Below are 27,903 nucleotides of genomic sequence, written 5' to 3' on the forward strand. Positions count from 1 at the left end.
GAGCTATAGTACAATTTTATGACGAATAATTTTCATTGGAATATTTCCATTTTCATTTAAAATAAATCAATTTTGTCGCACAGTGTTACAGTCGAGTCTACCACAATCTGCCAAATTCTACAACTCGGCATAGTATAAGTACAATTTTTCTATGTTCTAAGATACTTGAGACCTATTGGCTCACGATTTCAAGCTAATGAAATTTGACTCCACAAAATGAATTTCAAAAACTTCCCTAAGATTATATTGAGGATCTAAAAGTTTCGTCGATTTTTAATATTTATAGCCCATCAAAGATTTCTGTCCTTTGCCTAAGAAAAAAAAACTACAAAAATAAAATAAATGAATCGATTGACAAATTTAGATGGGAATTTACCAAAATTGGGAGGTATCTACCCCCGAAACCTATACTGAAAATTTTTACAATCCTATACCCAATGTATGTGGTTAAAAGATTGTAGAAATTACCCAAATTTATCTCAGAATTTCCAAGCTCCAGCTTAAATATTATTTACCTCCAAATTTCTTCACTATTTTCTTTAATCTTTTGGAAAATGGCAGCGATCGCCATGAAATTTTGTATGAAAATAATTTTTTTTGTTTTCTTTTGACCGATATTTCCGCACAGGTCCGAATATTCCCTGACGCCATTTTCGAACGACTTCCACTACTTTCCCCATATTTTCTTTAGAACGCTTGATTTTATTACGGATAATTTTATCTAAGAAATCAAAAAGAGAAATTAAAGAGAATTCTATTTTATGGGTGTTAGGAACTAAGATGCGCTCTATAAGTGAATATGTCAAGATGGACTTTCTTGACAGTCTATAGGAATTTAATAACACTCAATTAACAATGATAATATCAATACTCTCATAAAAAATCCAATTTTTATAATACAAAATAATTTCAACTAAAATTTTACAAAGTTCGGATTTTTGGGACTAGCTGCAAATTTTTAAATATATTTTAATATTTTTTATCTTATTTTAAAATCATTATTTTACATATTTACAAAACACTGCCACACCAGGACCTCACCACCCTCCCATGCCCCCAATAACCAAACACCTTCCATTTTACCAGTGCTTGCTCTCCGTTGCCACACCCGTTGCCTGATGCTGCTCCTCTGGCGGATTCTCGTAACACTATAGCACAGCAGAGCCGCACCAAAGCACCTGACCTCAATATGGCCGCCAAACACTACCGTTATCGCCAGGATTATGATGACCACGATGGGCAGCCAATGCTGTCAACTGGCGATTAGTATTGCCATCTTCGATGTTACGCACCGAGGCGCCGCAATTGCCAATCAAAGTCAAATCGCCGGGATGTGTCACCCCACCGCCGGACATAATGTTGTGTTGCTGTCTCACTCCCACATTGCTAATGTGATCCATTACACTTTGCAGCTCACCGTGGACCGTTGAATTGGGCGATGTGTGTGAGGGCAAGGAATGTGAGTGGAAACCATGTGACTGATTTGCAGCGGTATATAGCTGAGAATACAATAGGCTGGCCGGAAGAACGGGATAAAGGGAACCATTACAGCCGGCTCCTGCAGCACCACCATGGCCGCCACCAACACCCACTCCCGCCCCAGCCGTGCCACCATAGCCAGCGGGATTTTGACTTTGATTTACGAGATTAGTAAAATTGGGATTAGAACCGACCAGGGAGTTATTGGCCGAGCCATTGGAGTTGCTGTTCGTACCGCCATTTGTGGCCGCATTGCCATTTGCCCCACCCAAATTTGGTGTATTTGTAGAGAGTAGATCTTCCTGTACCGGCGATTCGGCCTGTGACGAATCACTGAGACTGCGTGGACCATTTTGACTGGAGTGCACATTGTAATCGTTGTTCGAGTTGTGATAACGTGGTACCAAAATTGAGTTGGCAACAGCTCCGGCGGCCCCATTGACCGTCGATGAGATGGCTGTTTGTCCCGTCGATCCCAGCAAACTGTGATGTGTCATCTGCCCAGTTGTAGAACCCACAAGGCTGCTGAGATGTTGATCCAAGTCGGAAGCTGTTGAATCGGGCAGCACTGGAAAGAAAAGAAACGAATATTTTTGTTTATAACATTACTATTGTCGGTCGGTATTTCTTAAAAATTATATGATATTTCTAAGGATGAATTAGGAAAAAAAATGATTATCCGGAATTTCGGATGAAAAATTCAGTAAAAAATTGTAGTCTTTCGCCAAAACGACGAGGTAGTCGGCTTTGTTATGAACATATTGGAAAATCAAAATTTCAAAAACGCGAAGTTCTTTGCTTGCTTTAGGAGGATATAAAGTGTAAAATCGTACACAAACTATGATCCCGGAGTCGATTATAAGGAGTCGAAATAAAATTTATGAAGAATAGGCCTTATTTTTAGACCTTTCAAAAGCTATCGAACTTTTCTGATACAAAGTCGAACTGAAGTTGATATGGTCCTTTTGTGATTTTTAATATTTTTTAAACAGAAAAATTAAAAATTATGGGATTTCTTGTTCTATTTTTACTTACTTGGCACACAATCCCGGTTAGAAGCACCACTGAAATCTTGATTATTGGCCTGTTCATTCGATGAACACGAGAAACCCAATGCTGGATTATTGAACTGCGCCGATGTTGGTGTTGTACACGATGACAAGCCGCTGCTGGCCAAGTAGGGTGAATATGCTGTTGCCGAACCATAACCCCAGTGTGTATTACTGGCACCTGAAAATTAAAGGAAATATAGAGATATTTAATAAAATTTGAGGGCTTAAACGCAGTATAAGATTAGGAAACTAAATAGACATATTTTTTTTTTTAATTTTGGGTAACTTTTTGCTTGAATGGCTTAACACTTAGTTTACTATTTGTAGAAATATTTCAGCATGCGAACGTTAAATAAAACTAGGGAATATTTTCTTATTTTATGAGAGTTATATTATTACAAATCATACCCTATATCATTAACGAGAAGGAGTGGACTTACGTTATCTAATGTTATCTAATACCGATGCTTGGTTCAGGTATATAATGTTAATGTGGATTTTTATATCTTTGGCACCTCATAATGCTATTTGACGTAGAATATGTTCATCTTTGACTTTATTCCTAAAATTATGTTTTATAGAACTATTAGCAAGTGCCGGCTAATTCGTCAGCAAAAAGTTCACCTTAGATTCGTTGCGGTAGTTCGGTTTAGTACTGAAACTGCATATTTTGTTCACTTTGAAAAAAAAATACAACACTTCACACATCGTACTAAATTTACAAAATTTCCAAGTTTATCCCTTTTCGGAAAAATAAAAAGAAACCGTTTACCTTTTACACCAAAATGTCTTCAAAATCTTTCATTTTGAAGTTTACCGAGAAGGATATAAGTAAAGCCAGTGTACAAGAGATCCAGATCCAATTCTTCTGTGCGAAACTATTTCAATGTCTACATATGTACTAAACCTTAGAAACCAAACATGACCTCAATACAAAATTTCTTCTCTGTCCCTTCAACCAAAACCAAATTTAATAACATTTAGTACATATATCCAAAATAATCTGCATCTCTCCATTCTAGATAACAAAAGTAATCCAAAATTAATTCCAGAACTTCAAACACAGATACCACCAGCAATCGACATACCAAATTTCAGAATTTTTTCCCTGTTCCTTCACCCAATACTGAATATTGGTACTATATTTCACTTTTCGTACAATAATAGTACACATTTCCAAAACCACCTTCATACCTCAATTTACCAATAGAGACTTCAATATCAAATTTAAGGATCCATATCCCCTCACCCAATGCCAAATTTAGTTCCATTTTTTCGTACAAATATAAGACTCATTTCCAAACCACCGACAAATTTCTTAAACTTTTACCATTAGTAATCTGAATATCAAATTTCAGAATTGTATCAAGGACAATCGGAGTCATAATTGTGGAATTTTAAAATATGTTTCATCAAGAATTATCATATCATATTTTTTGATTTTTTACAGATGATCCTTTCAAAGGTTACCAGGGCCATAATTGGAGATTTAAAAAATATATTGTTTCCGTAATCATGGAATTTTAAAAGTTATATTTTATGAACTATCTGAGCCAGAATCATGCATTTTTAAAATATATGTTTTAAGGCTATCAGAGCCATTAACGTGGATTTTTTAAAATATGGTTTTCAAGGACTATTGGAGCCATTAACGTGTAGTAACGTGAATATATTTTTTAGGCACTTTCAGAGCCACAATCGTGGACTTTAAAATACTATTTATGTAAGGACCAAAAGAGACATAATCGTGGACTTTAAAACAGTATTTTTGTTAGGACTATCATATCCATAACGGTGGGTTTTTATACCTCAGCTATATGGCACAAAATGTCAACATTTTCAAAGAAAATAATTTACTGCACAGAAAGAGAAAGGATAATCCAATTTTCCTCCAACTTTGCGAAACTTAATATCTGCATCAGTGCTAGGTTAGGTGTGAAAATGGACAATATCGGTCCATTACATCAAGTACCTCCCCCACAAAGGGTCAAAATTTTGAATAATTACAACTCTCATAAAATGTGATGTAAGAGTTAAATTGTCTTCAAATTTCACACATCCCAATAATTTTATTAACCCAAGGTCGAGTTCGAAGATGGGCACTATCGGTCCACTCCTTCTGGTACCTCCCACACAAAATGTCAAAATTTTCAAAGGAAATAATTTATTGCACAGAAAAAGAAAGTATAATCCGATTTTGCTCCAACTTTGCGAATCCTAATATCTGCGTCAGTTCTATGTCAGGTGCGAAAATGGACAATATCGGTCCACTCCCTCAGGTACCTCCCCCACAAAGGGTCAAAAATTTTAATAATTACAACTCTTATAAAATGTGATTTTAGAATGCGATTGTCTTCAAATTTCACACATCCCAATATTTTTATAAGTCTAAGATCTGGTGTTAAGATGGAATATATCGGACCAGTTCTTCTGGTACCTCCCCCACAAAAGGTCGAAATTTTGAATATCCATTGAGCTCATAAAAATTAATTTAGACTTGGCACATCGGAATATTTCTATCAACACAGGATCTGTTATAAAGATGGTAAAGATCGGACTATTGTTTTTGCTACCTGTTTATCAAAGTTAACACATATTACAATTTTTGCTAATTCAATATCGTGGATTTTAAATATTTTATTGTATTTTTCAAAGACTATTAGAGCTATAATCGTTTATTTTTCAAATCCATTTTTTTAAGGAATATTTAAGGAATATCAGAGTTATTATCGTGGATTTTTGAAGATATTTCTTTCAAAGACTATCAGAGTCATGATAGATATTTTAAATAATACTTTCTTAAAGAATAAAACTGTCACAATCGTACGTTTTGATACTTTATTTTTCAAGTTTTAAAGGAACCGTTATCGTGGATTTTTGATATATTTAAAAAGTATTTTTTGAAGAATGTTCAGGGCTACAGTTGTTGGTTTGCCTCAAGATTTTTTCACGAATACATATATCTACCACAATTTGAATAGCAATGCCCGCTAATACACAATTTCTTCACAATAATAAAATGCACAATTTTTTCATTATTTCTTGGAAAATTGTTTCAAATATAACAAAATATCGAACACTAATACCATAAGTAATCTAAATATCAAATTTCAGATTTTTACCTCTATCCCTTCACCCAATTCCAAAACTAGTACCATTCAGTACTTTTCGTACGATTTTTGTATACATATAAAGAGCTTTTCTAATACCAAATTTCAGATTTCAAGCACTCTTTGTTGATCCAATACCAAATTGTACCAATTGGTACCATATTAAGTACCTTTTAGTAGTTATCGTACCGTTCTGGTACGAATTTTCCAAAACCCGGCTTTTCCAGACACCTTCGAACCAAAGGGCCCCACTGCAAAATCCCACCCAAAATTTCAAGATCCTAGCTTCAGCGTTGATGAATCATTAAGTCAGTCAGTCAATCACATGCCGTCCCAACGAACATATCTCATTGATGAGGATGTAAATGACAAGTACCGTTGTTATCCTTAATTTTTTCAAAATCAGTAAAAATATTTTTTGGAGACAAAGACCCTCGAGAATCTTCAAACTTCTTATGACTCTTACTAAATCATTGCACACATATGGTGATATGTCTATCCCCACCCACCGGCCAGGCACTCGCATTGTTTTCTATTAAGAGAAAATTAAATATATCAGACGGTCTTCTTCAGGTCTATCACCACTAAGGGACACACATGCCATGATCCCTAATTCTTTGGCTGGAAATCTAGGAAATTTCGGAACATATCAGCCATATTAACGTACATTATTCCCACCCCCTTGATTCCCCAATTCCTTTGAATAAAAATCAATGTTAAATTAAAATTATTGCAAATATTTGTTGTTGTTGTTGTTTTGGGCAAATATTCAAAACCTTAAAACTTGAATAGCACACATAACGACGTCCATCGTTAGCAACCAAAATTAAGTATGGTTCGCGCATAATGGATGAATAACTTTGCTCCGCTCCGCTCCACTTCGTTTCGCATAAACATATAAAAATAAAATTATATGAACGTGCCGTCATCTAATTTATTAAATGCATATTTTCTAACAACAACAACAGCAGCAACAACAGCAAATTGCCAATAAATTTTGACGATGTGGAAGATGGTGTGGAGAGGGGTTAGGGGTGTGGTGGACAAAAATGCCATGCGAACAAATTATTTGCATAAAGTCAATAACAAAGTTAGAATCGTTAAAGTATCGGGTGACCCCTAACCCGCCTAATATAGAAACCATAACAAACACTTACAAATACCAGATATACGTGTGTGTGCATGTGTGTGTACCTCTCTGTGCATGTATGCGTTTTGATTGTTGTATTTATAACGTGGACGTTGGTCGTCAATAAAATAAATGTGGGCTGCTAATTATGCCAATATGGTGGACATGTTGGCATGCATGTATGTGTATATGTTCGTATTTGTCCGTGTGTGTGTGCGTCTGCTTATTTGTATTTTTGTGTAATTTTAGTGTAAATGAATGACAACCATTATGCGGGTTTTTGGCTACTGATTGGATGCAGAAAGGACCATAACAAACAAAACAACATAGCTTCCAATGCCTTCAGCTCTCACCTCCTCCGTCCCCCCCCCAGTAGCACACCATTATCATCATCAACATTACAAAGAGTATGGCCGGAAAAAGATTTCCAACGCATTTTTGTTGGCATTCCCTGTAAAATAAACATGGCTTAAAAATGTTGTTCTCGGTGCTATGGACTATGACTGCATTGTGTTCCATGGAATATTCAGGCTTTTTGGAAAATGTTACAGAAAAACACCAGCAACAACAACAACACATTTGGTTCGACAACTAATTGGTCTGCCGTTGGCTCGCTGGATCGGGATCGGTTACCCTTCATTCTTTGCTGTGGAATTGGAGTTGGAGCAAAGAGTTTCATTGTTGTTTGATGCTAGATTTGATGTTAAGGCGGCGTAAAATCATTTGTTTATTTTCAAGTTTATCCTTTTGCTTTGTAACTAAAATATTATCGGCAAATTACACGCATGCATGGCTTTGGCTTGGCCAGGGAAGGCATTTCGAATAAAATTAGGAAAATAATGATAGCCGGAGTTAAATGTGGACAGCTAAGAGGGTCTCAAAGACTCTCATGGTTGCAACGGCAATTTTCTTCTGGACCCGAAGCTGAATAATCGTTGGTTTTTAAAATATATATTTTTTCAAGGACAATCAGAGCCAGAAACGTGGATTTTTTAAAGAATATTTTTCAAGGACCAACAGAGACAGAAATCCGGATTTTTTAAAGAATATTTTTCAAGGACCAACAGAGCCAGAAACGTGGATTTTGTAAAGAATATTTTTTAAGAACAAACATAGCCAGAAACGTGGATTTTTTAAAGAATATTTTTCAAGGACCAACAGAGACAGAAATCCGGATTTTTTAAAGAATATTTTTCAAGGACCAACAGAGCCAGAAACGTGGATTTTTTAAAGAATATCTTTCAAGGACCAACAAAGCCAGAAACCTGGATTTTTTAAAAAATATCTTTCAAGGAGCAACAGAGCCCGATACACGGATTTTTAAACAATATTTTTCAAGAACCAACAGAGCCAGAAACGTGGATTTTTTAAAGAATATTTTTCAAGAACCAACTGAGCCATAATCGTGGATTTTTTAAAGAATATTTTTCAAGGACCAACATAGCCAGAAGCGTGAATTTTTTAAAGAATATCTTTCAAGGACCAACAAAGCCAGAAACCTGGATTTTTTAAAAAATATCTTTCAAGGAGCAACAGAGCCCGATACACGGATTTTTAAACAATATTTTTCAAGAACCAACAGAGCCAGAAACGTGGATTTTTTAAAGAATATTTTTCAAGAACCAACTGAGCCATAATCGTGGATTTTTTAAAGAATATTTTTCAAGGACCAACATAGCCAGAAGCGTGAATTTTTTAAAGAATATCTTTCAAGGACCAACAAAGCCAGAAACCTGGATTTTTTAAAAAATATCTTTCAAGGAGCAACAGAGCCCGATACACGGATTTTTAAACAATATTTTTCAAGAACCAACAGAGCCAGAAACGTGGATTTTTTAAAGAATAGTTTTCAAGGACCAACAGAGTCAGAAATGTGGATTTTTTTAAAGAATAGTTTTCAAGGACAAACAGAGCCAGAAACATGGATTTTTTAAAGAATATTTTTTAAGGACCAACAGAGCCAGAAACGTGGATTTTTTAAAGATATTTTTCAAGGACTAACAGTGCCAGAAACGTGGATTTTTTAAAGATATTTTTCAAGGACCCAAAACGTGGATTTTTTAAAGAATATTTTTCAGGGATCAAAAATGTGTGTTTTTTTAAGAATATTTTTCAAGGACCAAAAACGAGGATTTTTTTTAAGAATATTTTTCTAGGACCAAAAAAGAGGAGTTTTTAAATAATATTTTTCACAGAGCCAGAAACGTGAATTTTTTAAAGATTTTTTTTTTTTCAAGAACCGAACGCTTAGATTTTTTAAAGAATATTTTCCAGGGACGGCATTATGAATAAAATTAGGAAAATAATGATAGCCGGAGTTAAATGTGGACAGCTAAAGGGGGTCTCAAGGACCCTCCTTCTGGACCCAAAGCTGAATAATCGTGGATTTTTAAAATATATTTTTTCAAGGACATTCATAACCATAATTGTGGAGTTTGAAAAAATATAGTTTTCAAGGACCAATAGAGCCAGAAACGTGGATTTTTTTAAGAATAGTTTTCAAGGACCAACAGAGCTAGAAACGTGGATTTTTAAACAATATTTTTTGAAGGACCAACAACGTGGATTTTTTAAGAATAGTTTTCAAGGACCAACAGAGCTAGAAACGTGGATTTTTAAACAATATTTTTTGAAGGACCAACAACGTGGATTTTTTAAGAATATTTTTCAAGGACCAACAGAGCCAAGAACGTGGATTTTTTAAAGAATATTTTTCAATTACCAACAGAGCCACAAACGTGAATTTTTTAAAGAATATTTTCAAGGACCAACATAGCCAGAAACGTGGATTTTTTAAGGACCAAAAACGTGGATTTTTTAAAGAATATTTTTCAATAGCCAAAAACGTTGATTTTTTAAAGAATATTTTTCAATAGCCAAAAACGTGGATTTTTTAAAGAATATTTTTAATAACGAAAAATGTGGACTTTTTCAAGGACCAAAAATGTGGATTTTTAAAGAATATTTTTCAATAGCCAAAAACGTGGATTTTTTAAAGAATATTTTTAATAACGAAAAATGTGGACTTTTTCAAGGACCAAAAATGTGGATTTTTAAAGAATATTTTTCAAGGACCAACTGAGCCAAAAACTTGGCTTGTTTAAAGGACCAACGGAGCCAGAAACGTGAATTTCGTCAAGGATATCTGAGCTATAATCGTATTGTTTTAATATATATTTCGTCAAGGACTATCAGAGCTATTTCTTCGAGGATTATCAGAGTCATAATCGTGGAAGATATTTTTTCAAGGACTACCAGAGTATCAAGTTTCAGGATTTCAGCTCTTTAATTCCTTCCATTGCCAAATTAACTGTCATTTGATACAATTATAGAACACACTCCCAAATCCACCTCCTTCTCTCAATCACAGACACCAACAGTGAAATCTATATCGAATTTCAGCATTCCAGCTCTTCTCCTTCACTTAATGGCAAAGTACTTTTCGAACAATTATATACATTTCGAATATTACCTCCATATCTCAACCACAGACACCAACAATGACATTCATATCAAATTTCAGAATTTTATATCTGTGCCTTCCGCCCAATACCAAATTTTTTAATACCATTTAGTACAATTATAGTACCAAGGAGGTGGTTATAGTGCCTCCAAAACCACCTCCTTCTCTCAACCACAGACACCAACAGTGACATCCATTTCAAATTTCGGTATTTCAGCTCTATCCATTCACCCTATCCCAAATTTAGTACTATTTAGTACTTTTCATACAATTTAGGATTTTAGCTATATTTATTCACATTTCCAAAACAACATCCATATCTCAATTCCGGATGCCAACCCATGCCTCAAATTCCAAACCTAACCCTTTACCCAATTCCAAATCTAGTACCATTTAGTACTTTTCGTACAGCTATATAGCACGAATTTCCAAACCACCGAAAAATCTCAAACTCCGATACCATTAGTAATCTAATTATCAAATTTCAGAATCTTATCTTTAAACCTTCATCCAATACCAAAACTAGTACCTTTTAGTACTTTTCGCATAATTATGGTACATATTTCGGAATCCACCTCCATATGTTCCAATTGAGACTCTAAAACCAAATTTCAATTTTCAAGCACTATCTGTTCACCCAATACCAAAATGTATCAAATACTATTTAGTGCATTTCGTTCCCTTTATCACAAAACTGCCACCAACAGGGACTCCAATATAAAATGTAAAAAATTCCAGCTTTCCCAAACTTAGTACTATTTAGTACATATCCCACGTTTAATACACATTTCCCGAACCACCTTCAAATATCAAATTTACTTTCCAAACCTTGATTCTCATACCATTTTTCAATCTTTTAGCACTATCCCTTCACATAACATCAAATGATACCATTTTAAAAGTTTAGTACCATTTTAGAACTTTACGAAACCTAAAATTTCGAATTTTTTAAAAAACCTTTGGTACATCTATCCTGCACTCCATTCTCTCTCGTTCCAAATTTTAGAATTTTTAGTTCAATCCGAGTGCCCAAACAAATTATCCGATTTTTAGTACATTTTAGTATTTTTTGTACCATTTTTAGTACGAAATATCAAAATTTCAGTTGTAGCTTAAGCCTTTGTGCCTGGCCGTTGATTCTGGCTCGTTCAGTCAGTCAGCTATTTCATTACTCTTTTATATGTATAGATTACACACAAAAAATCAATGTTATGTCCACAGCCTGAATAAATATCAAATTTTCTGTTAATTTTTATATATTTGCTAACATCAACATAACGAACACACCGGAGGACAGGCTACCATTACACACAAAATCCAACAGACGCACACACCAACCCATTTTTGCTGTCATCATCAGTTGCAGGTCCATGCTAAAATATGTACATCCATAATAAATGAACGAATATTTCGAATAGCTTTTTTCATTCAATTCACTTACATGCACACACACACATACACGCACACAGATTACTGGTATTCTATGTAAACGAAACAAGAGTTGTTCACATACCCCGATATATACACACATGTATGGACACATATACAAATTAGGCTTAATTAATAGACCATTCGGAAATTATTAATTAGTTTTTATAGGCGCGTGGTACCAGTTTAAATGGTGAATATTGATTTTGTGGTGGCTTTATTAATGCTATTGGCTTAAACATTTTCTACCTCCTTTAATTATGTGGCTTTGTGGATGTTACCAACCAAACACATACACAAAAAGTGATGCCATGTATATGGTGGGTATGTTTGTATGTATGGTCATGAAGCGGATCTGCCATGGTGGCGACTAAGTTTTGGGGAAAGGTCTCGATTCAGGGTTCAATGTTTTAATTTTTCTGTGATTGAATTGAGGTTTTTTAAATATTTTGAATGTTTTGTGTTGTAATCTTCACGACTTTTATTGAAAAAAGGCTCAATTGAAAAGAATTCATTTGCGTGGCAAACCTTTACCTCCTTTGACATTCATCCATCAACATAGAGTAGAATAAGGCAAGAGTTATGTGGCAAATATATAATGATATTTCGGATATCTTTCAATAATCCCAGTTTTCCCTTTTTCGGAAAAATAATGAGCAAATAAGTTCAAAATCTTTTATGTTGAAGTTTATCGAGGAGGATATTAGTAAAACAAATATACAATGGATCCACATCCAATTTTTCTAATAACTACGGGTGAGATAAAAAAACCGCAAAAAAGTCAAACGCCATAATTTTTACATTTTTTTAAGTTTCATTGAATGAAAGCAAATCAGTAAAGAAAGTCCTAAAGTCGGGCGGGGCCGACTTTATGATACCCTAAACCACTTTGCTAATTTAGTAGAGCTCTACATAACAATTAAAAGTTTTTATGGGAGAATTCAATCATACACGCTATGATTATAATTATACTTTAAAGTTCAAAGGACTAATATGCCGAAGCATTTACATGTTTTAAATTCCGACATGTATTGCCCATTTGGTGCAAAATTGATTTGAAATCCTATAAAGATATATATGGGAGCTATATCCAAATCTGAACCGATCTCGATAAAATTTGGTAAAGATATTTCTGAGCTGTATTTGATATATTTCCCTGAATATCGTTGTAACGGAGTGCATATTACGGCTGTGGGTTATAAATATAACAAATCGCATTAACAATATATATTGGAGCTATAGCTATATCTGAACAGATCTTCACCAAATTTGACATACTAGCTTCTAGACTCAATTCGGTCGTAAGTGTCAAATTCCATCCCATTTGGACAAATATTAGACGTTTGGTGCACAATAAAACGTAAATTGGACGAAGTTATATATGGGAGCTATATCCAAATCTGAACCGATCTCGATAAAATTTAGCAAAGGTATTTCTGAGCTGTATTTGATATATATCCCCAAATATTGTTGTTACAGAGTGCATATTACGGCTGCGGAGGACAAAAATAACAAATCGGATGAACAATATATATGGGATCGAAATCGGTTCAGATATAGCTATAGATATCTGAACCGATTTCGATCAAATTTGGCATACTTATTTTCAGGTCCAATCTGATCGTATGTGCAAAATTCCATACTATTCGGACTGATATTACACGCTTAGTGCACAATAAAAGGCAAATCGGACGAAGATATATATGGGAGCTATATCTAAATTTTGACCGATGGAATTATCTCCAATTTCAATAGGGTTCGTCCTTGGGCCAAACAAATGATTTGTGCAAAATTTCATCTCAATCGGATAATAACATGGACATCACTATGTGGTGTAGGGTATAAAAATGTCGGAAATAGCATCAAATTTAGAATAAGTTTAGATTTGTTCGAATTGGTCACCTTCTGCGTTATTGTGGAATGTTACTCTGTGGTATTTTGGCCCATTTCCGGCGAATCGCTTGCTTGAGTTGATCGACACTGTGGTATGTTTTAGTGCCAACCTTGCTTTCCAAAATACTCCAGATACAATAGTCCAATGGATTTGTATCCGGAGATTTTGGTGGCCAATGTGCGCTGGAAATGAAGCGAGAAACCTCATTCTGTAACCATTCTTGGATGGCGCGTGCTGAGTGCGATTGTACTGAGTCCTGGAACGTCCAACGTCTGCGGCCAAAATGTTTGCGTGCCCAAGGCTTTAATACACCCTCCAGAATATTTTCGCTATAATATTCGGCATTTATTCTGATGCCGCGGTCGATTAATACTAGCGGAAAGCGACCATTGGCTGTTATGGCGGCCCACACCATCACCATGGCCGGCGCTTGAGTTCTGGTGGCCAACCGAAGGTGCACATTTTCAACTGACCTCTTTGGCAAGTAAACGCGATCAATTCAGCTGTTTACAAGCTGCTGGACAACGAATGTTTTCTCATCGGAGAAAACCAAATTCGGCAGTTCACCACTTGCGGCCATGCGAAGCAACTCTTTAGGTCTTTTGAGTCTACTTTCTTTCTGTTGCGGTGTAAGTCTCGCACTTTTTGGAATTTCAATGGCTTTACCCCGACATCATTTTTCAATATTTGCCGAATGGAATATTGCGATATGTTCAGCTTACGAGCCATTTTTCGGCCACTGCGACGCGGGTTTCGATCAAGTCGTTTCTTTACTTTTCAAACCATATCTGCTGATGTTGTTGTTTTCTTCCGTCCACTTCCTTGACGTCGGGCTACGCTACCAGTATCACGGTAATGAGCGATGGTACGAGACACAAAGGATTTATTCACATTTAAATGCTGGAGTGCTCTAACGAGCTAACACTATCGCTCTTGAATTTCATCACGAATAACTTTTTTCTGAAAAATTCTCACCAAAATGCAAGACAATACCATTGACAAATGTGGCTTAATCATGAAAATACCGAATATCGGGGGTGCCGTTTTATGGGGGCTATACGAAATTGCGGACCGATATAGCTCATCTTCTAACTTGACCTGCCTGCACACAAAATCTTGGTTATAGTGTTTTCATCTCGTCCTGTATAGGCAAAAGACCTGTTATAGGTCTTCTGTAGACAGAAGACCCTTTACATGTCTTCTATTGGCAGAAGGTATTCTGCAGGTCTTATATTTACAGAAGAACTTTGACCTCCTTTCTATAGAAAGTAGACCTTTAACAGATCTTTTATAAACAGATGACTTTTGACAGGTCTTCAATAGACAGCAGACCTCTATCAGGTCAGAAGACCTTTTAAAGATCTTCTAAAGACAAAAGACCTTTAACAGTTCTTCAATAGACAGAGGGCTATTCACAGGTCTGCTACAGACTCATCACCTTTTAAAGGTTTTCTATAGTCAGAAGACGTTTTAGAGGTTGTCTTTTAGAGAGATGACCTTCGACAGGTCTTCTATAGACAGAAGACCTTCTGGTGGTCTTCTATAGACAGAAGACCCCCTTTCCGAGGACCTTATGGATCAATTATTTTTCCCAATCGACTAGCGTTCATATATATTGCCATCCCATACTATTGTACATATTCCATTATTAAAATCATTTAATTCTATAAAATTAATAAAATATTTGTTCTGTTTGCCTGCGATTGTAATTTACAATTTGTTGTCAATGTGTGTTTGCTCGTTTACCGGTGAATGCGAGTATGTGTTAGTCATGGCTAGTAGGGATTAATTAATGTAATTATGTACGTGTATGCGTGTGTTTATTTACTATTCTGCTGTTTTTTTTTGTTCCTCAACAAATTTCCATTGATACTCCGCTTGTAGCCGGTAATTAAGTCATGCGGGTTTAGCTTCATAAAATATTTAAATAAATAATTTATAAATATCAATTTTGATTTTTCATTTTAAATGAATGAATTAATGGACGCCGGAAGGGTTGGTGGAGGTGAACGGAAATTTTCGTGAAATGAATTGAAATAAACAAATGTACAAATAGAAATAAATTCAAATTGAATTTAGTTATAATATAGCCAAGTATAATCAAATTTATATACAATTTAGGTGCACAAATTCGGGTGTGTATGTATGTGTGTGTGATAACTCTACACAAAGTAAATTGCATAAGTTATATGGAAGTAGAAAAACGTGGGTCTCTCGCCTTATTTGAAACCTAAGGATAGACGAATATTATTCCTGATCAACGTAAAATTCTAAGACGATTTAGCCCTGTCCGTCTGTTGCAATCACCCAAGAGTCAAAACGAAAAAAGATAGGAAGCTAAAATTTTTCACGGATCAGTCTTTTGCCTGCAGTTAGGTCAAGTTCGAAGAGGGACTATATCGGTCCACGACCTCATATATCCGCCATATAACAGTACCCCCGATATTCGGTATTTTGATGATCGTAGCCAAAATTTTCAATAAAATTGTCCGAAAATTCACAAAAGGAATTACTTCTGAGTACTTTACCCCCTGAAAGTGTATTGTTTAACTGTACCCTTCTACATTCGATATTTTGATGATATTAGCTACATTTTTCAATGGAATTGTCTGAAAATTCACACATGAAGTTCCTTCTGAGTACCTTACCCCCTGGAAGAGAATTGTCTATATAGATTCACGGTATCGTATAGCCCCCATAGATCGGCACCTCCCTGTATTCGGTATTTTGATGATTTTAGGTACAATATTCAATTTGGTAATACAGCCTGTGACATGAAATTGTCAATGCAGGCCCACATTCTCGTATAGCTCCCATACAACGGAACCCGCCGATATTCGGTATTTTGACGATTTTAGGGATGTTATTCTCCGGAATTGTTTCAAATTTCGTATTTAGAGTTCGTAATGGGTACTACAGCCTGTGACAGAAAATTTTCGTATGCAAGCCCACGTCTTCGCGTAGGACCCATATATTGGAACCTTCCTATATTCCGTATTTTGATGATTTTAGCGACATTATTCACCGGAATTGTTTCAAATTTCGCATTTGAAGTTCATAATGGGTACTACAGCCTGTGGCAGAAAATTGTCTGTGCAGGTCCTGGTCTTCATATAGCCCTCATTATCGGTCCTCCCTATATTTCGTATTTTGATGATTTTGGCGACATTATTCGCCGGAAATGTTTCAAATTTAGTATTTGAAGTTCGTAATGGATACTACAGCTTAAGACAGAAAATGGTCTGTGCAGGTCCAAGTCTTCGTATAGCCCTCATACAACGATACCTCCCGATATTCGGTATTTTGATGATTTTAGCGACATTATTCACCGGAATTGTTTCAAATTTGGTATTTGAAGTTCGTAATAGATACTACAGCTTAAGACAGAAAATTGTCTATGCAGGTTCTGGTCTTCGTATAGCCCCCATACGACGGTACCACCCGATATTCGGTATTTTGACGATTTTAGAGCCATTATTTACCGGAATTGTTTCCAATTTCGTATCCTAATGGGTCACACAGCCTGTGACAGAAAATTGTCTATGCAGGTCCAAGTCTTCGTATAGGCCCCATATAACGGTACCTCCCGATATTCGGTATTTTGATGATTTTAGCAACATTATTCACCGGAACTGTTTCAAATTTGGTATTTGAAGTTCGTAATGGACCACAATATGCAGGTCCTGGTCCTCGTATAGCCCCATACAACGGTACCACCCGATATTCGGTATTTTTACGATTTAAGACATTATTTACCGGAATTGTTTAAAATTACGTATTTGAAGTTCCTTGTGGGTACTACAGCCTAAGACAGAAAATTCTTTATGCAGGTCCAGGTCTTGATATAGCCCCCCTATATTGGTACCTCCCTATTTTCTGAATTTTAATGATTTTAGTGACATTATTCACCGGAATTGTTTCAATTTTCTTATTCGAAGTTCGTAACAGGTACTGCAGCCTGTGTCAGAAAAGTGTCTATACAAGTCCAGGTCTTCTTATAGCCACTATAGATCCCAATATTCCAAATTTTGATGATTTTAACGACAGGATCCTTTTTCGAGTTTCGTTTTTGAATATTTTAATGTCCCATGACAAAAGTTGCTTATGCCGGTCAACATCTTCGCCTAACAGCTACATTCCGTATTTTTAAGATTTTAACAGGTTTTTTAAAGGATTTCATATTTTTTCGAAAATTTTCAAATTCATTCCAAATGGTGGTAGGGCATCCAAAGTTCGGCCCGGCCGAACTTACAGCTTTTTATTTTTTTTTTTTTAATTGTTGTCATTTTTCAAAAAATTTAAAATAATCTACCACTCATTTGATATTTTCCAAAAAATTTCCCCCTTTAATTTTTTTCCCTCCAATTAAAAAAACTTCATAAATTCATAGATCTGTCCCTTTCTCCCCTATTGCCAACATTTCCTCATTTATCTACATATATCATTTATATTTCATAATTATCCAAAAAAAATTGTATTCCCTTATCTGATGGCACTGCCAATGATGATTATAACGATGCACCATATTTAATAAATTTTCTACCACTGATGTTTATGACATTAATTTAATGACCTTTTGCCGGAAAAAAACACGCATATAACTTAATTTATTACTACCATGTTGTTGTTTTTGTTATTATTGTTGCAGTTGCTCATTTTGGCGACATAAAAACATTTCAGAACAGCAATCAGCAGACCAACAACCATCTAGAACAGTTCGCAAACACAATAACGAATATCGCGAATTTTTTTCTTGTCGTCGAAAAATAAATAAATAAATGCTGGAAGGTTATTTATGAATAAATTATTAACATAAATAAAATAAAATGTTTTAAGCTAGTGGTAGGGTTCAATGATTGAGAGAAATTTAATTTTTGAAATGAAAACGAAAATTAAATAATTACGACAAAATTCTAACAAGATTTGCTTTTTCTTGAAAACATTTTTGGCCGCGTGATTTGAGCCTTTTTTGTCCTAGCTGTCCGCTTGATTCCCACAAATACTAAGCAAGCCGTGAGAAATTATTCTTATGCAAGAGAGATTTGAAAATTTACAAACAAAATTTCGCCTTCGAGATTTTCTCTGAGGGCAATTGAAGTATGTTAGTACTATTTCCTTGCCTTAAATAAATCTGCTAAAATCTGACATCTAAAAAATATATACTTTTTTTCTAAAAAATAGATACTTTTTTCAAAAGCTCACCCATACTTGCTATTACCTACTCTATGAACGAACTGTCTCTCTATCTTAGTTTTTAAAACTTTTCATTCTAAAATAGAGGGGTATATTAAGCGGTCCTTTCTTTTGCCCAAACCCACCCTTTAAGTCAAAAAAATCGGCATGAGTTTGCAATTTTGAGTTTTCAGCGGATGGAAGCGAACAATAAGTGGATGGGTTAGGTTGATATTTTTTTCTGCATTTTAAGAGCTTCAGTAATAGCATCCAACTGAATTAGCTTTAATTGATGGCTGGAACCCGAAATGAGCCCAGTGTAGGTTCACCATACGGCATAACATACGCATCTCCTGGTTGCCGATACATTTTAGTCAACATTTTCATTCATCCAGCAAATATTCAGTAAATGGAAAATTTTCCTTGCAAAACTTGTTAAATGCTGTCCCGAGCAGAACGTAGACTCATTTTTTAATAACTTATGACGACTATATCTTAATCGATTTCCATTAAACTTGACCGAGTCCAACCACATATCATTGCCATGTTGAGACTTTCAAAATACTTTTATATAAAATCGGATAAATCAACTAAATCGGACAAATGTAGCATCACTTATGTATTATTTACATCAAATTAGAGGAAAATACAGGGTGAGATGAAAGACTGCAACCAACTTCAGACTGCTGTCATTTCAAAGCCACTCGTCCGACAGCTGTTAAAATTATTCCAGTGACAGCTCATTATATTGTTTACAAGCGTACCAAAGCATTTTGGTGGGAATTTTCCAAAAGAAAAAGTTATTCGTTATGGAATTCAGGCGTGATAGTGTGATTTCTTTATATTTGGCTGGAAAACCACAAGTGACTATCTTGGACATTCCAACAGGACTAGCACCATCGCACTCAGCACTCGCCACCCAAGAACGGTTACAAAATGAGGTTCCTCGCTTCATTTCGATGGCCACCAAAATCTCCGGATACCAATCCGTTGGACTATTGTGTCTAGAGTATTTTGGAAAGCAAGGTTGGCACTAAAAACTACCAAAGTGTCGATCACCTCAAGCAAGCGCTTTGACGGGAATGGGCCAAAATACCGCAGAGCAACATTCGGGCAGCGTGTGACGGTTTCATTGGCCGTTTGCAGGCCATAATTTGTGCCATAGGTAAAATTTGCTGCTATTTCCGACACTTTTTGATTTCATTCAATAAAATTTAAAACATGTAAAAATTATGGCGTTTGACTTTGTTGCAGTTGTTTTATCTCGCCCTGTAAAATATGAAGTAAGATTCCGTTAAGCTTCATATTTCACACAGTATTGTGATTAACACAAGGTCTGGTGTGAAGACGGAATTTAATGGCCCACGACTTGTAATACCTCCCCAACAGTGGGTCAAAATTTTGAATATTCATGAAGCTAATAGAACGTGAAATTAACATCCGATTCCACATCCAATACAACTCAATATTTCTATCAACACATGATGTGTTATAAAGCTGGTAGATATCGGACCGTTCTTTCTGGTACCTCCCTCACAAAAGGTCAATGTTTTGAATAACCAAAACTATTATTATATCCGAAATATGCACCCGTTTCTTTTCATATTTCACACATTCCATCATTTCTACTAATACAAGATCTTCCATATAGATGGGATATATCCGTTCACTCCCTCTGGTACCTCCCCCACAGAGAGTCAAAATTTTGATTATCCACGAAGCTCTTAAAACAGGAAATTAACATTCGATTCCAGTAAGACTTAGTACATCATTAACACAGGATATTTTGTAAAGATGGTAGAGATCGGACCATTTCTTCTGGTATCTCACCAACTAAGGGTCATAATTTTCCATACTTTTTCTTGTCATAACGAAACAAGTCGGCGATTCTTTACGACCTGCTATATCTAAATATTTCTCTCAACCAGAAACCTGAGATGAAAACGAAATTTATCATTTCGCGTAAAATGGCATATAAATGTTCGTTTTTCTTGTAATTTTGCCCATGACAATATTTTTATCTATATGAGATGGAGAATAAAAATGGAAGACTTCGGTCGACTATATCTGGCTCATTACGTTTTTTTCTAAAAATTATCACATATCTCATATAAGGTGGAGGGAGTAACCAATGTAGTCCAAACCTGGCACTTTGTAATATTTATATCATATTTATTTAGGATCGATTACAAGTGGACAATATTGGCGCATTCCATCGGAAAGTACTTTCATAGATGGTTAACAATTTGAATAATCATAACATAAGACAAAATATATTTAAATAATCAAACATTGGCTGAGGGTATACATCTGTCGGCAAAACCGACTGATACTTTTTAAATTTTTTTTTTTACAATTAATTTAATACCTTTCCAATCAGAATTAAAATCTTAAAGCCCATTTTTTTTCTATAAAGAAATTTTTTCTAAACACCCATTTTTTATAGAACGAAATTCACCAGATCTTTTTAGGGAAATTAAAGAAAAAAATTATGGGGTTTCTATAAAAATTTTATAGGAACTCACATGCGATCTTTTTGTGTAGAGAAGAATTAACGAACTCAGAAAAAAATCCTTTCGTATTGGTTCCTTCGTATATTGTACGAAGTAGAATTTGCCCTTGATGACAATTGATATGTTTATTAGAGCTTTGGATACTCCCGTAAAGTTTAACGCTAGCTTTGAATCTATGCGTGATGAGGAATTGGACTTCCAAATCCCAAATCCCTAATCAATGGATTATAAAACTATTTTTTCTGTAGAATAAAAGTTGTTAGGCATAAAAATTGTTTAAAAAAATATAATTCGAACCTAATGTACCATTTTTGTCTACAGAAAAAAATGTATGGGAACTCACACCCGAGTTTTTCTGTTGAAAAAATACCAAAGTCTCATTTTTTCTATAGGAGAAAAAATGGTTAGATATTCAAAAAGTCCAGTTAGGTCATTTGGAGGAAGAAATCCTTTTTATATTGAGAGAAAATTTTGTTAGGGTATAGAATGCCTCTTTCTTAATAGGTCTCCTAGGCATAGAAGTTGTTTTAATTAAAGAATACTGTTTAATATCTTCTTTTGAAACAGTACCAGTTAAGATCATGTGTAGAAAGGCATAGACGACTTTTTCTGTCATTTATAAATCTCCCTTTTGTACTTCATTGTTTGGAGTAAGTGTTAAAGTCCTAATTATTCTAGATCAAATTTTATTGTGAGTCTCTGAAAAAAATCACATCAATTTTTGTAAATAAAAAATGTTGTTTATTTCTGAAAAATGTTTGCACTTTTTCCCGATTCGCTTCAAATTCTTTTATTATTTTACTCTTCAAACAGTTTTGTAGGTTGATTTCTTTTATTGCCAGGAATATTACTGAACTTTATACTCTCGCCTCACTCTCTCTCTCTCTCTCTCTCTCTCTCTCTTTTATACTTTCCATAACTTCTATCGTTTGACATCTTTGTACAAAACTAATAAATACATTTTAAAAACCTCAAAATAATAATAAAAAAATAAAATATAAAACACACATAAATAAGAATAAATATACTGCACCACACACACACACCCATAGACACCCAATCGGACACTGGTCTCTCCACCTATCCCGACAACGTTATTAACTTTTTTCAATGAAATTTCAAAGCAAAAAAAGAGCAAACGAAAAAAAAAAAACATCCTACTGCCACCTAAAAAAACCGACAAACTAATCGTTTTTGTGTGGATTTTATGCGGCTTTCTGAGGTTCGATTTGTGGTGTCTGACAGTGGTATTTGATATGGCATTTTTGTCCAGATTTAACTTCTGCAGCTGTTTTTTTTGTTCTGCACTTGTTCTTTGTTGTTGTTTTACATTATATTAAAAATGGTCCTCTACTAAATTACACACATGCACTTAGCCAGCATTTAAATCAATTTGTTAATAATAATAATATTAATATATATAAAAATGTATAAAAAGCGACATTAAAAATAGAGTAGAGAGTGCCGTTGAAAGTCATCCATGCAATTAAATGTTATGAGATTTATTCGATTTTTTACCGAAAGGCTAATATCGGGTTTTTCTAGACTTTAGTGATGTTGTTAATTATAAAATTTAAGAGCGTTTTTTTTGTAGTTGTTGTAATATTTGCTACTTACTTTGACAATTGCCTATTGGTGGCATACGAAAACCAGACAGTGGATCCGTTGAGAAATGAAACGGTCTTTGGCCAAAGGCAAAATGGAACTGTTGCTGTTGTCCTAAAATAGATAACACTGTGTTTTGAATGCTTTTTTTATTGGCTGTCCTTAATTAAGTTGCAATGAGTATGTATAGGTGTGTGTGTGTGTGTGTGTATGTTTGTGAGTGGGTTTTTGATGGGTGGGGGAATTTTTTTTGAAATATAAAAATATGGAAGACTTCAAAATGTATTCTATTGAGAGGCATAAAAATTGTCGGACCTCAAGTCCAATTTTTTCAAAAGAAAAAAATTCTTCGTACGTCAGTTGCATTTTTTTTCAATAGAAAAAAATCGTCGGACGTCATGTGCTATTTTTTCAATAGAAAAAGAATCGTCGAACCTCAGGTCGAATTTTTTTCCATAGAAAAAAAAAAATCGTCGGACCTCAGGTCCAATTTTTTTCCATAGAAAAAAATCGTTGGACCTCAGGTCCAATTTTTTCCATAGAAAAAAAAATCGTCGGACCTCAGGTCCAATTTTTTTCCATAGAAAAAAATTCGTCGGACCTCAGGTCCAACTTTTTTTCCATAGAAAAAAATTCGTCGGACCTCAGGTCCAAATTTTTTCAATAGAAAAAAATACGTCGGTCCAAATTTTTTCAATAGAAAAGGTCTTTATTAAAGAGAAACATTTTTAAAGGAGGTCCTGCCAAAAGTATTTTCTATAGGTCGTCCATATAGATAAGACCTTGCCTATTGCCTGTGAAGACCTGCAATTTAGAGAAGACATACAAAATGTTTTCTATAGAAGCAGGTCCTCTAAAGTTAATATTGAGAGAAGACCTTGCAAAAGTCTTCTATAGACAGAACTTATGTCAAATTTCTTCAGTTGACAGAAGACCTTCCAAAGGCCTTCTATAGAGAAAAGTCTTTTCATCTATACAAGCAATACCTTCCACAGGTTTTCCAAACAAAGGAAATAGAGAGGAACCTTTCCAGAAGTCTCCTGCGATGTAAGTTCCATTCAAGTCCTTCAGATGTAGAAATATGTTCTTTAGAAGATCATTATTAGGGAGCAAACTTTTGAATATCGGTTCAAAACTGCTTCTAAATGGAGAACTCTTTACAAAGGTTTTCCCAATTGAGAACAAGGCTTGCAAAAGAGAGAAGGCCTTTTGGATTTCTTTATAAACGGATGGAGTTTTTTTTCTGAAGGTAATTTAATGGCTTTCTCTAGCTCGAGAAGGTCTTTTATGGGCTGGAAACTTTTTAAAGAGCTCTCAAAGAAGAAAATGTGCATCTAAAAGTTCTCCTTTGGGAAAAACATCGACGATTACTCTTCAACGGATAAGAGAACCCCGGATGATTTCCGAAAACCTTTTTAAGGTCTAGTATAGAAAGAAGATTTCCTGACGATATTCTATAAAGAAAATACCTTCGAGAGGTCTTCTATATAAAAAAAAACAATCTTCCAAGAGATAAGAACTTCCAAAGATATTTTATGTCAAAATAGGGCCTTAATTTGACTTCCAGGGGTACGAGATCTTAAATGGTACTTCTAAGTATTGAAAAGGTTTTCATAGTATCCTGTTGTTAGGAGCTTCTCTTAGGGTATCTTATGGACAAGGAGTTCTTCTACGGATGGATGTGGGTCTTCTATTGACCGAAGACAATTTTGTGGTTTTCTATAGTCCGAAAATCCGCAGACGGTCTTTTGTAGAGAGGACAATTTTTAACAGGTAGGAAACCTTCTGTGAAACTCTTAGAAGCATGAGGCCCTCTAAGTGACTTCTAAAGAGAGAAGACATACCTAAGGTCTCTATGTCTCAAAAACCTTCAATATTTCTCTCTTCTCTCTCACACTTGTCATTTTTTCAAGACCTCATCATCTCCCCCTCCTTTAGAAAACTTTTCAAAATTAAAATAATAAACAAAAAACGACTAACAACAATAAGGACACAACTTAAACGAGATAAATCATTTTGTGGAAAGTCAAAGTAAAATGAATGGAAAATACAATGAAATTGCTAGCAAAGGACAATGAAGAGCATTAGCAACAGTAGCAGGACAGAAGTGGTAAAGGAGTCATCCTTTTGAAAGCCAACATTTAAGCAGTCCTTTCATTAAGCCAGAATAAACCTCTGTTTTTAGAGAGGAAACAGTAAATAGTTTTATAGAAGACAAATAAAAAAGGGGGGCTATCTATGTATGTGTGTGTGTATCACACATTAAACATTCTTGTGTGTGTGTGTGTTGTCATTGTGTCTTCCACAAGACAAGCTTAACATATGCAAAATGTAATATATTTGCATCTTTATAAATATTTCAAACTACAAAATGGACGTTTTGTCCTGCTACCGGTTGCCAGTCTGTCGTATTTTTGCATTGTTAACTGTCCTCTTTTTCCAACTTGTCCCGGCCACAATGCCATTCTCTGTCCGTCTGTCTGTCGTTCGTCCTTCTTCTTTTCCTTTCATTGTTTTTGTGGGAAAAGTAACCCTGTCCGTTTGTGCCATTTTTTGCATGCCTTCATTCATGCCCGTAATGTTATTTAGCATTAATGAATATTCTTTTGAAAGATGAATTGTTTTCTATGTGAATACCACTGACAATGTGGAGCTGCAGAGCAGAATCTCGATTGGTAGCTAGTGGTGGCAGCCAGCCACATATACACACACACAGATGCAGGGAATAAAGTTTTGTTTGTCTTTTCGAGTCATAAACTATCTTTGGATTTTTAAATTACTAGAAATGAAGAGACGAGATGAAGATAAGTCGTTCTTGGTGGGATGATTTAAGTCTGCCCTCCGAAGAACAGTGGGACAAAATTGGGAAAGAAAGGTTTTCGAGTTAAAAGCCATTTTTTCTTGAAAAAAAAAAAACCAAATAAATCCGACCTTTAATAAACCTAATTAGAATCCTGAAATTTGAGGTGAGGATCACTCTTGGGTCAGATAAGCCTAAGTTTTTGGAAATTCGTACTAGAACCGTACGAAAAGTTTTAAAAGGTACTAAATTTGGAACCATTGGTATTTGTAATGCGATCTTTAAAAAACCCAACTAGAATCGTGAAATTTTGGGTGAGGATCGCTCTTAGTACGAACGGGTCAGATAAGACTAAGTTTTTCGGAATCCTTACTAGAACGGTACGAAAAATATGAAAAGGTCCTAAATGTCCTTTGTATTTGTAATCTGATCTTTAAAAACCATAACTATAATCTTAAAATTTTAGGGTATGGGTCATTCTTGGTCCGAAGGGGTCAGAAAAAGCTGAGTTTTTAGAAATTCGTACTAGAACCGTACGAAAAGTATTAAAAAGTGGTAAATATGGTAGCCTTTGTATTTGTTATCCGATCTTTAATAAACCTAACTAGAATCTTGAAATTTTGTGTGAGGGTCACTCTGGGTGTGAAGGGGCTGAGTTTTTGGAAATTCGTACTAGAACCGTACGAAAAGTAATAAAAGGTGGTAAATATGGTAGCATTTGTATTGGTAATCCGATCTTTAATAAACCTAACTAGAATCTTGACATTTTGTGTGAGAGTCAATCTGGGTGTGAAGGGGTCAGATAAGGCTGAGTTTTTAGACATTCGTATTAGAACCGTACGAAAATTATTAAAAGGTGCTAAATATGGTAGAGGAGCAGTAGAGCTAGAACTCCTCTATTTGGAATGAGGTTCACTGAATCACTGGGGTGAATGATGGATGTACCATAGGGTTTTTGGAAATTCCCACTATAAGTGTACGAAAAGTACTAAAATGTACTGCATTCAGTACCGTTTCGTATCAACGGTTAGAGCTAAAAACTTGAAATTTGGAATGGAAACCAAGGTTGAGGAGTAAGATCGATGTAAGGAAGAGGTGGTTGTGGAAGTATGCACGAAAAGTACTAAAAGGTACGTAATTTAGTACAATTTGAATGTCAAGGGACGGATGGAGCTGAAATCCTGAAATTTGAAATTAACATTACTGGCGGAGCGTGGAATTGGGATATGGAGGAAATTTTCGTAATGTGCACTTTAAGTTTTTAAAGTACTAATTGGTACTAAATTTGGTACAATTTCGATTTGGGTGAAGCTTTCGAGCTGGAATTCTGATATTTAGAAATAAGATTTCTAATGAACTATATGATGTAGGTAGTTTTGGAAATTCCTACTCATGTGTACTAAATGGTACCAAATTTGGTACAATTTGGATTTGGGCGAACCAACAGGTTGATTGATTTCTATAAATTGAAATTAGGATTACTGTGGGAGCGTAGGATTGGGGTATCTAGGAAGCTTTACAATTTCGTACTTATTTGTACTAAAAGGTACTAAATTTGGTACAATTTAAATTTAGGGTGAAGCGGTGAAGTTGAAATCCTGAAATTTAAAAGTAAGAGTTCTATTGGACTGTATAAAGTAGGCAGTTATGGAAAGTTGTACTTAAGTACTTGTGTACCAAATGGCACAAAATTTGGTACAATTTTGATATGGATGAAGCGATAGAGCTGGAATTTTGAAATTTAGAAATAAGACTACCATTGCATTCTAGGACTGAGGAATGTAGGTAATTTTGGAAATTCGTACTTATGTGTATCAAGTGGTACTAAATTTAGTACAATTTAAATTTTGGGAGAACTGGTAGAGTTGGAATCCTAAAATTTAAAAAAAAATCTCTATTGGACTGTATGATGTAGGTAGTCATGAAAAAGGTGTACTTAAATGCAAAATTTGGTACTTTTTGAATTTGTGTGAACCCATAGAGCTGGTTACCTGAAAATTGAAAATAAGATTACGGTCGGAGTGAAGGATTGGGATGTGTAGTTAATTTTGGAAATTTGTACTTATATGTACTAAATAAAGTACACTTTCTATTTGGGCGAACCAACAGGGTTGTGGAATTCTAAAATTTGAAATAGGGATTACTGTGGGAGAGCAGTTTTGGGGGATGTAGGAAACTTTGGAATTATGTACTTATAAGTACTAAATGATACTCAACTAGGATTTGAGAGAAGCAATAGAGATGATATCCTGAAAATT

General features: G+C 35.0%; 1 protein-coding gene across 1 annotated transcript in view; it reads right to left on the reverse strand.

The window, feature by feature from the left end:
- Positions 1 to 1,030: 1,030 nt before the first annotated feature.
- Positions 1,031 to 27,903, reverse strand: part of LOC101896377 (myosin-G heavy chain) — a 55,440-nt gene continuing 28,567 nt past the window's right edge. The window contains exons 7-9 of the mRNA XM_059121640.1: positions 22,858 to 22,959; positions 2,515 to 2,709; positions 1,031 to 2,047 (exon numbers count right to left, since the gene is read on the reverse strand). Of these exons, the coding sequence (XP_058977623.1) occupies positions 1,185 to 2,047; positions 2,515 to 2,709; positions 22,858 to 22,959 (1,160 nt within the window). The 3' untranslated portion in view covers positions 1,031 to 1,184. The remainder of the gene's footprint in view (positions 2,048 to 2,514; positions 2,710 to 22,857; positions 22,960 to 27,903) is intronic.

This window comes from Musca domestica, unplaced genomic scaffold, assembly GCF_030504385.1.
Source record: "Musca domestica strain aabys unplaced genomic scaffold, Musca_domestica.polishedcontigs.V.1.1 2, whole genome shotgun sequence".
NCBI classification, from domain to species: domain Eukaryota; kingdom Metazoa; phylum Arthropoda; class Insecta; order Diptera; family Muscidae; genus Musca; species Musca domestica.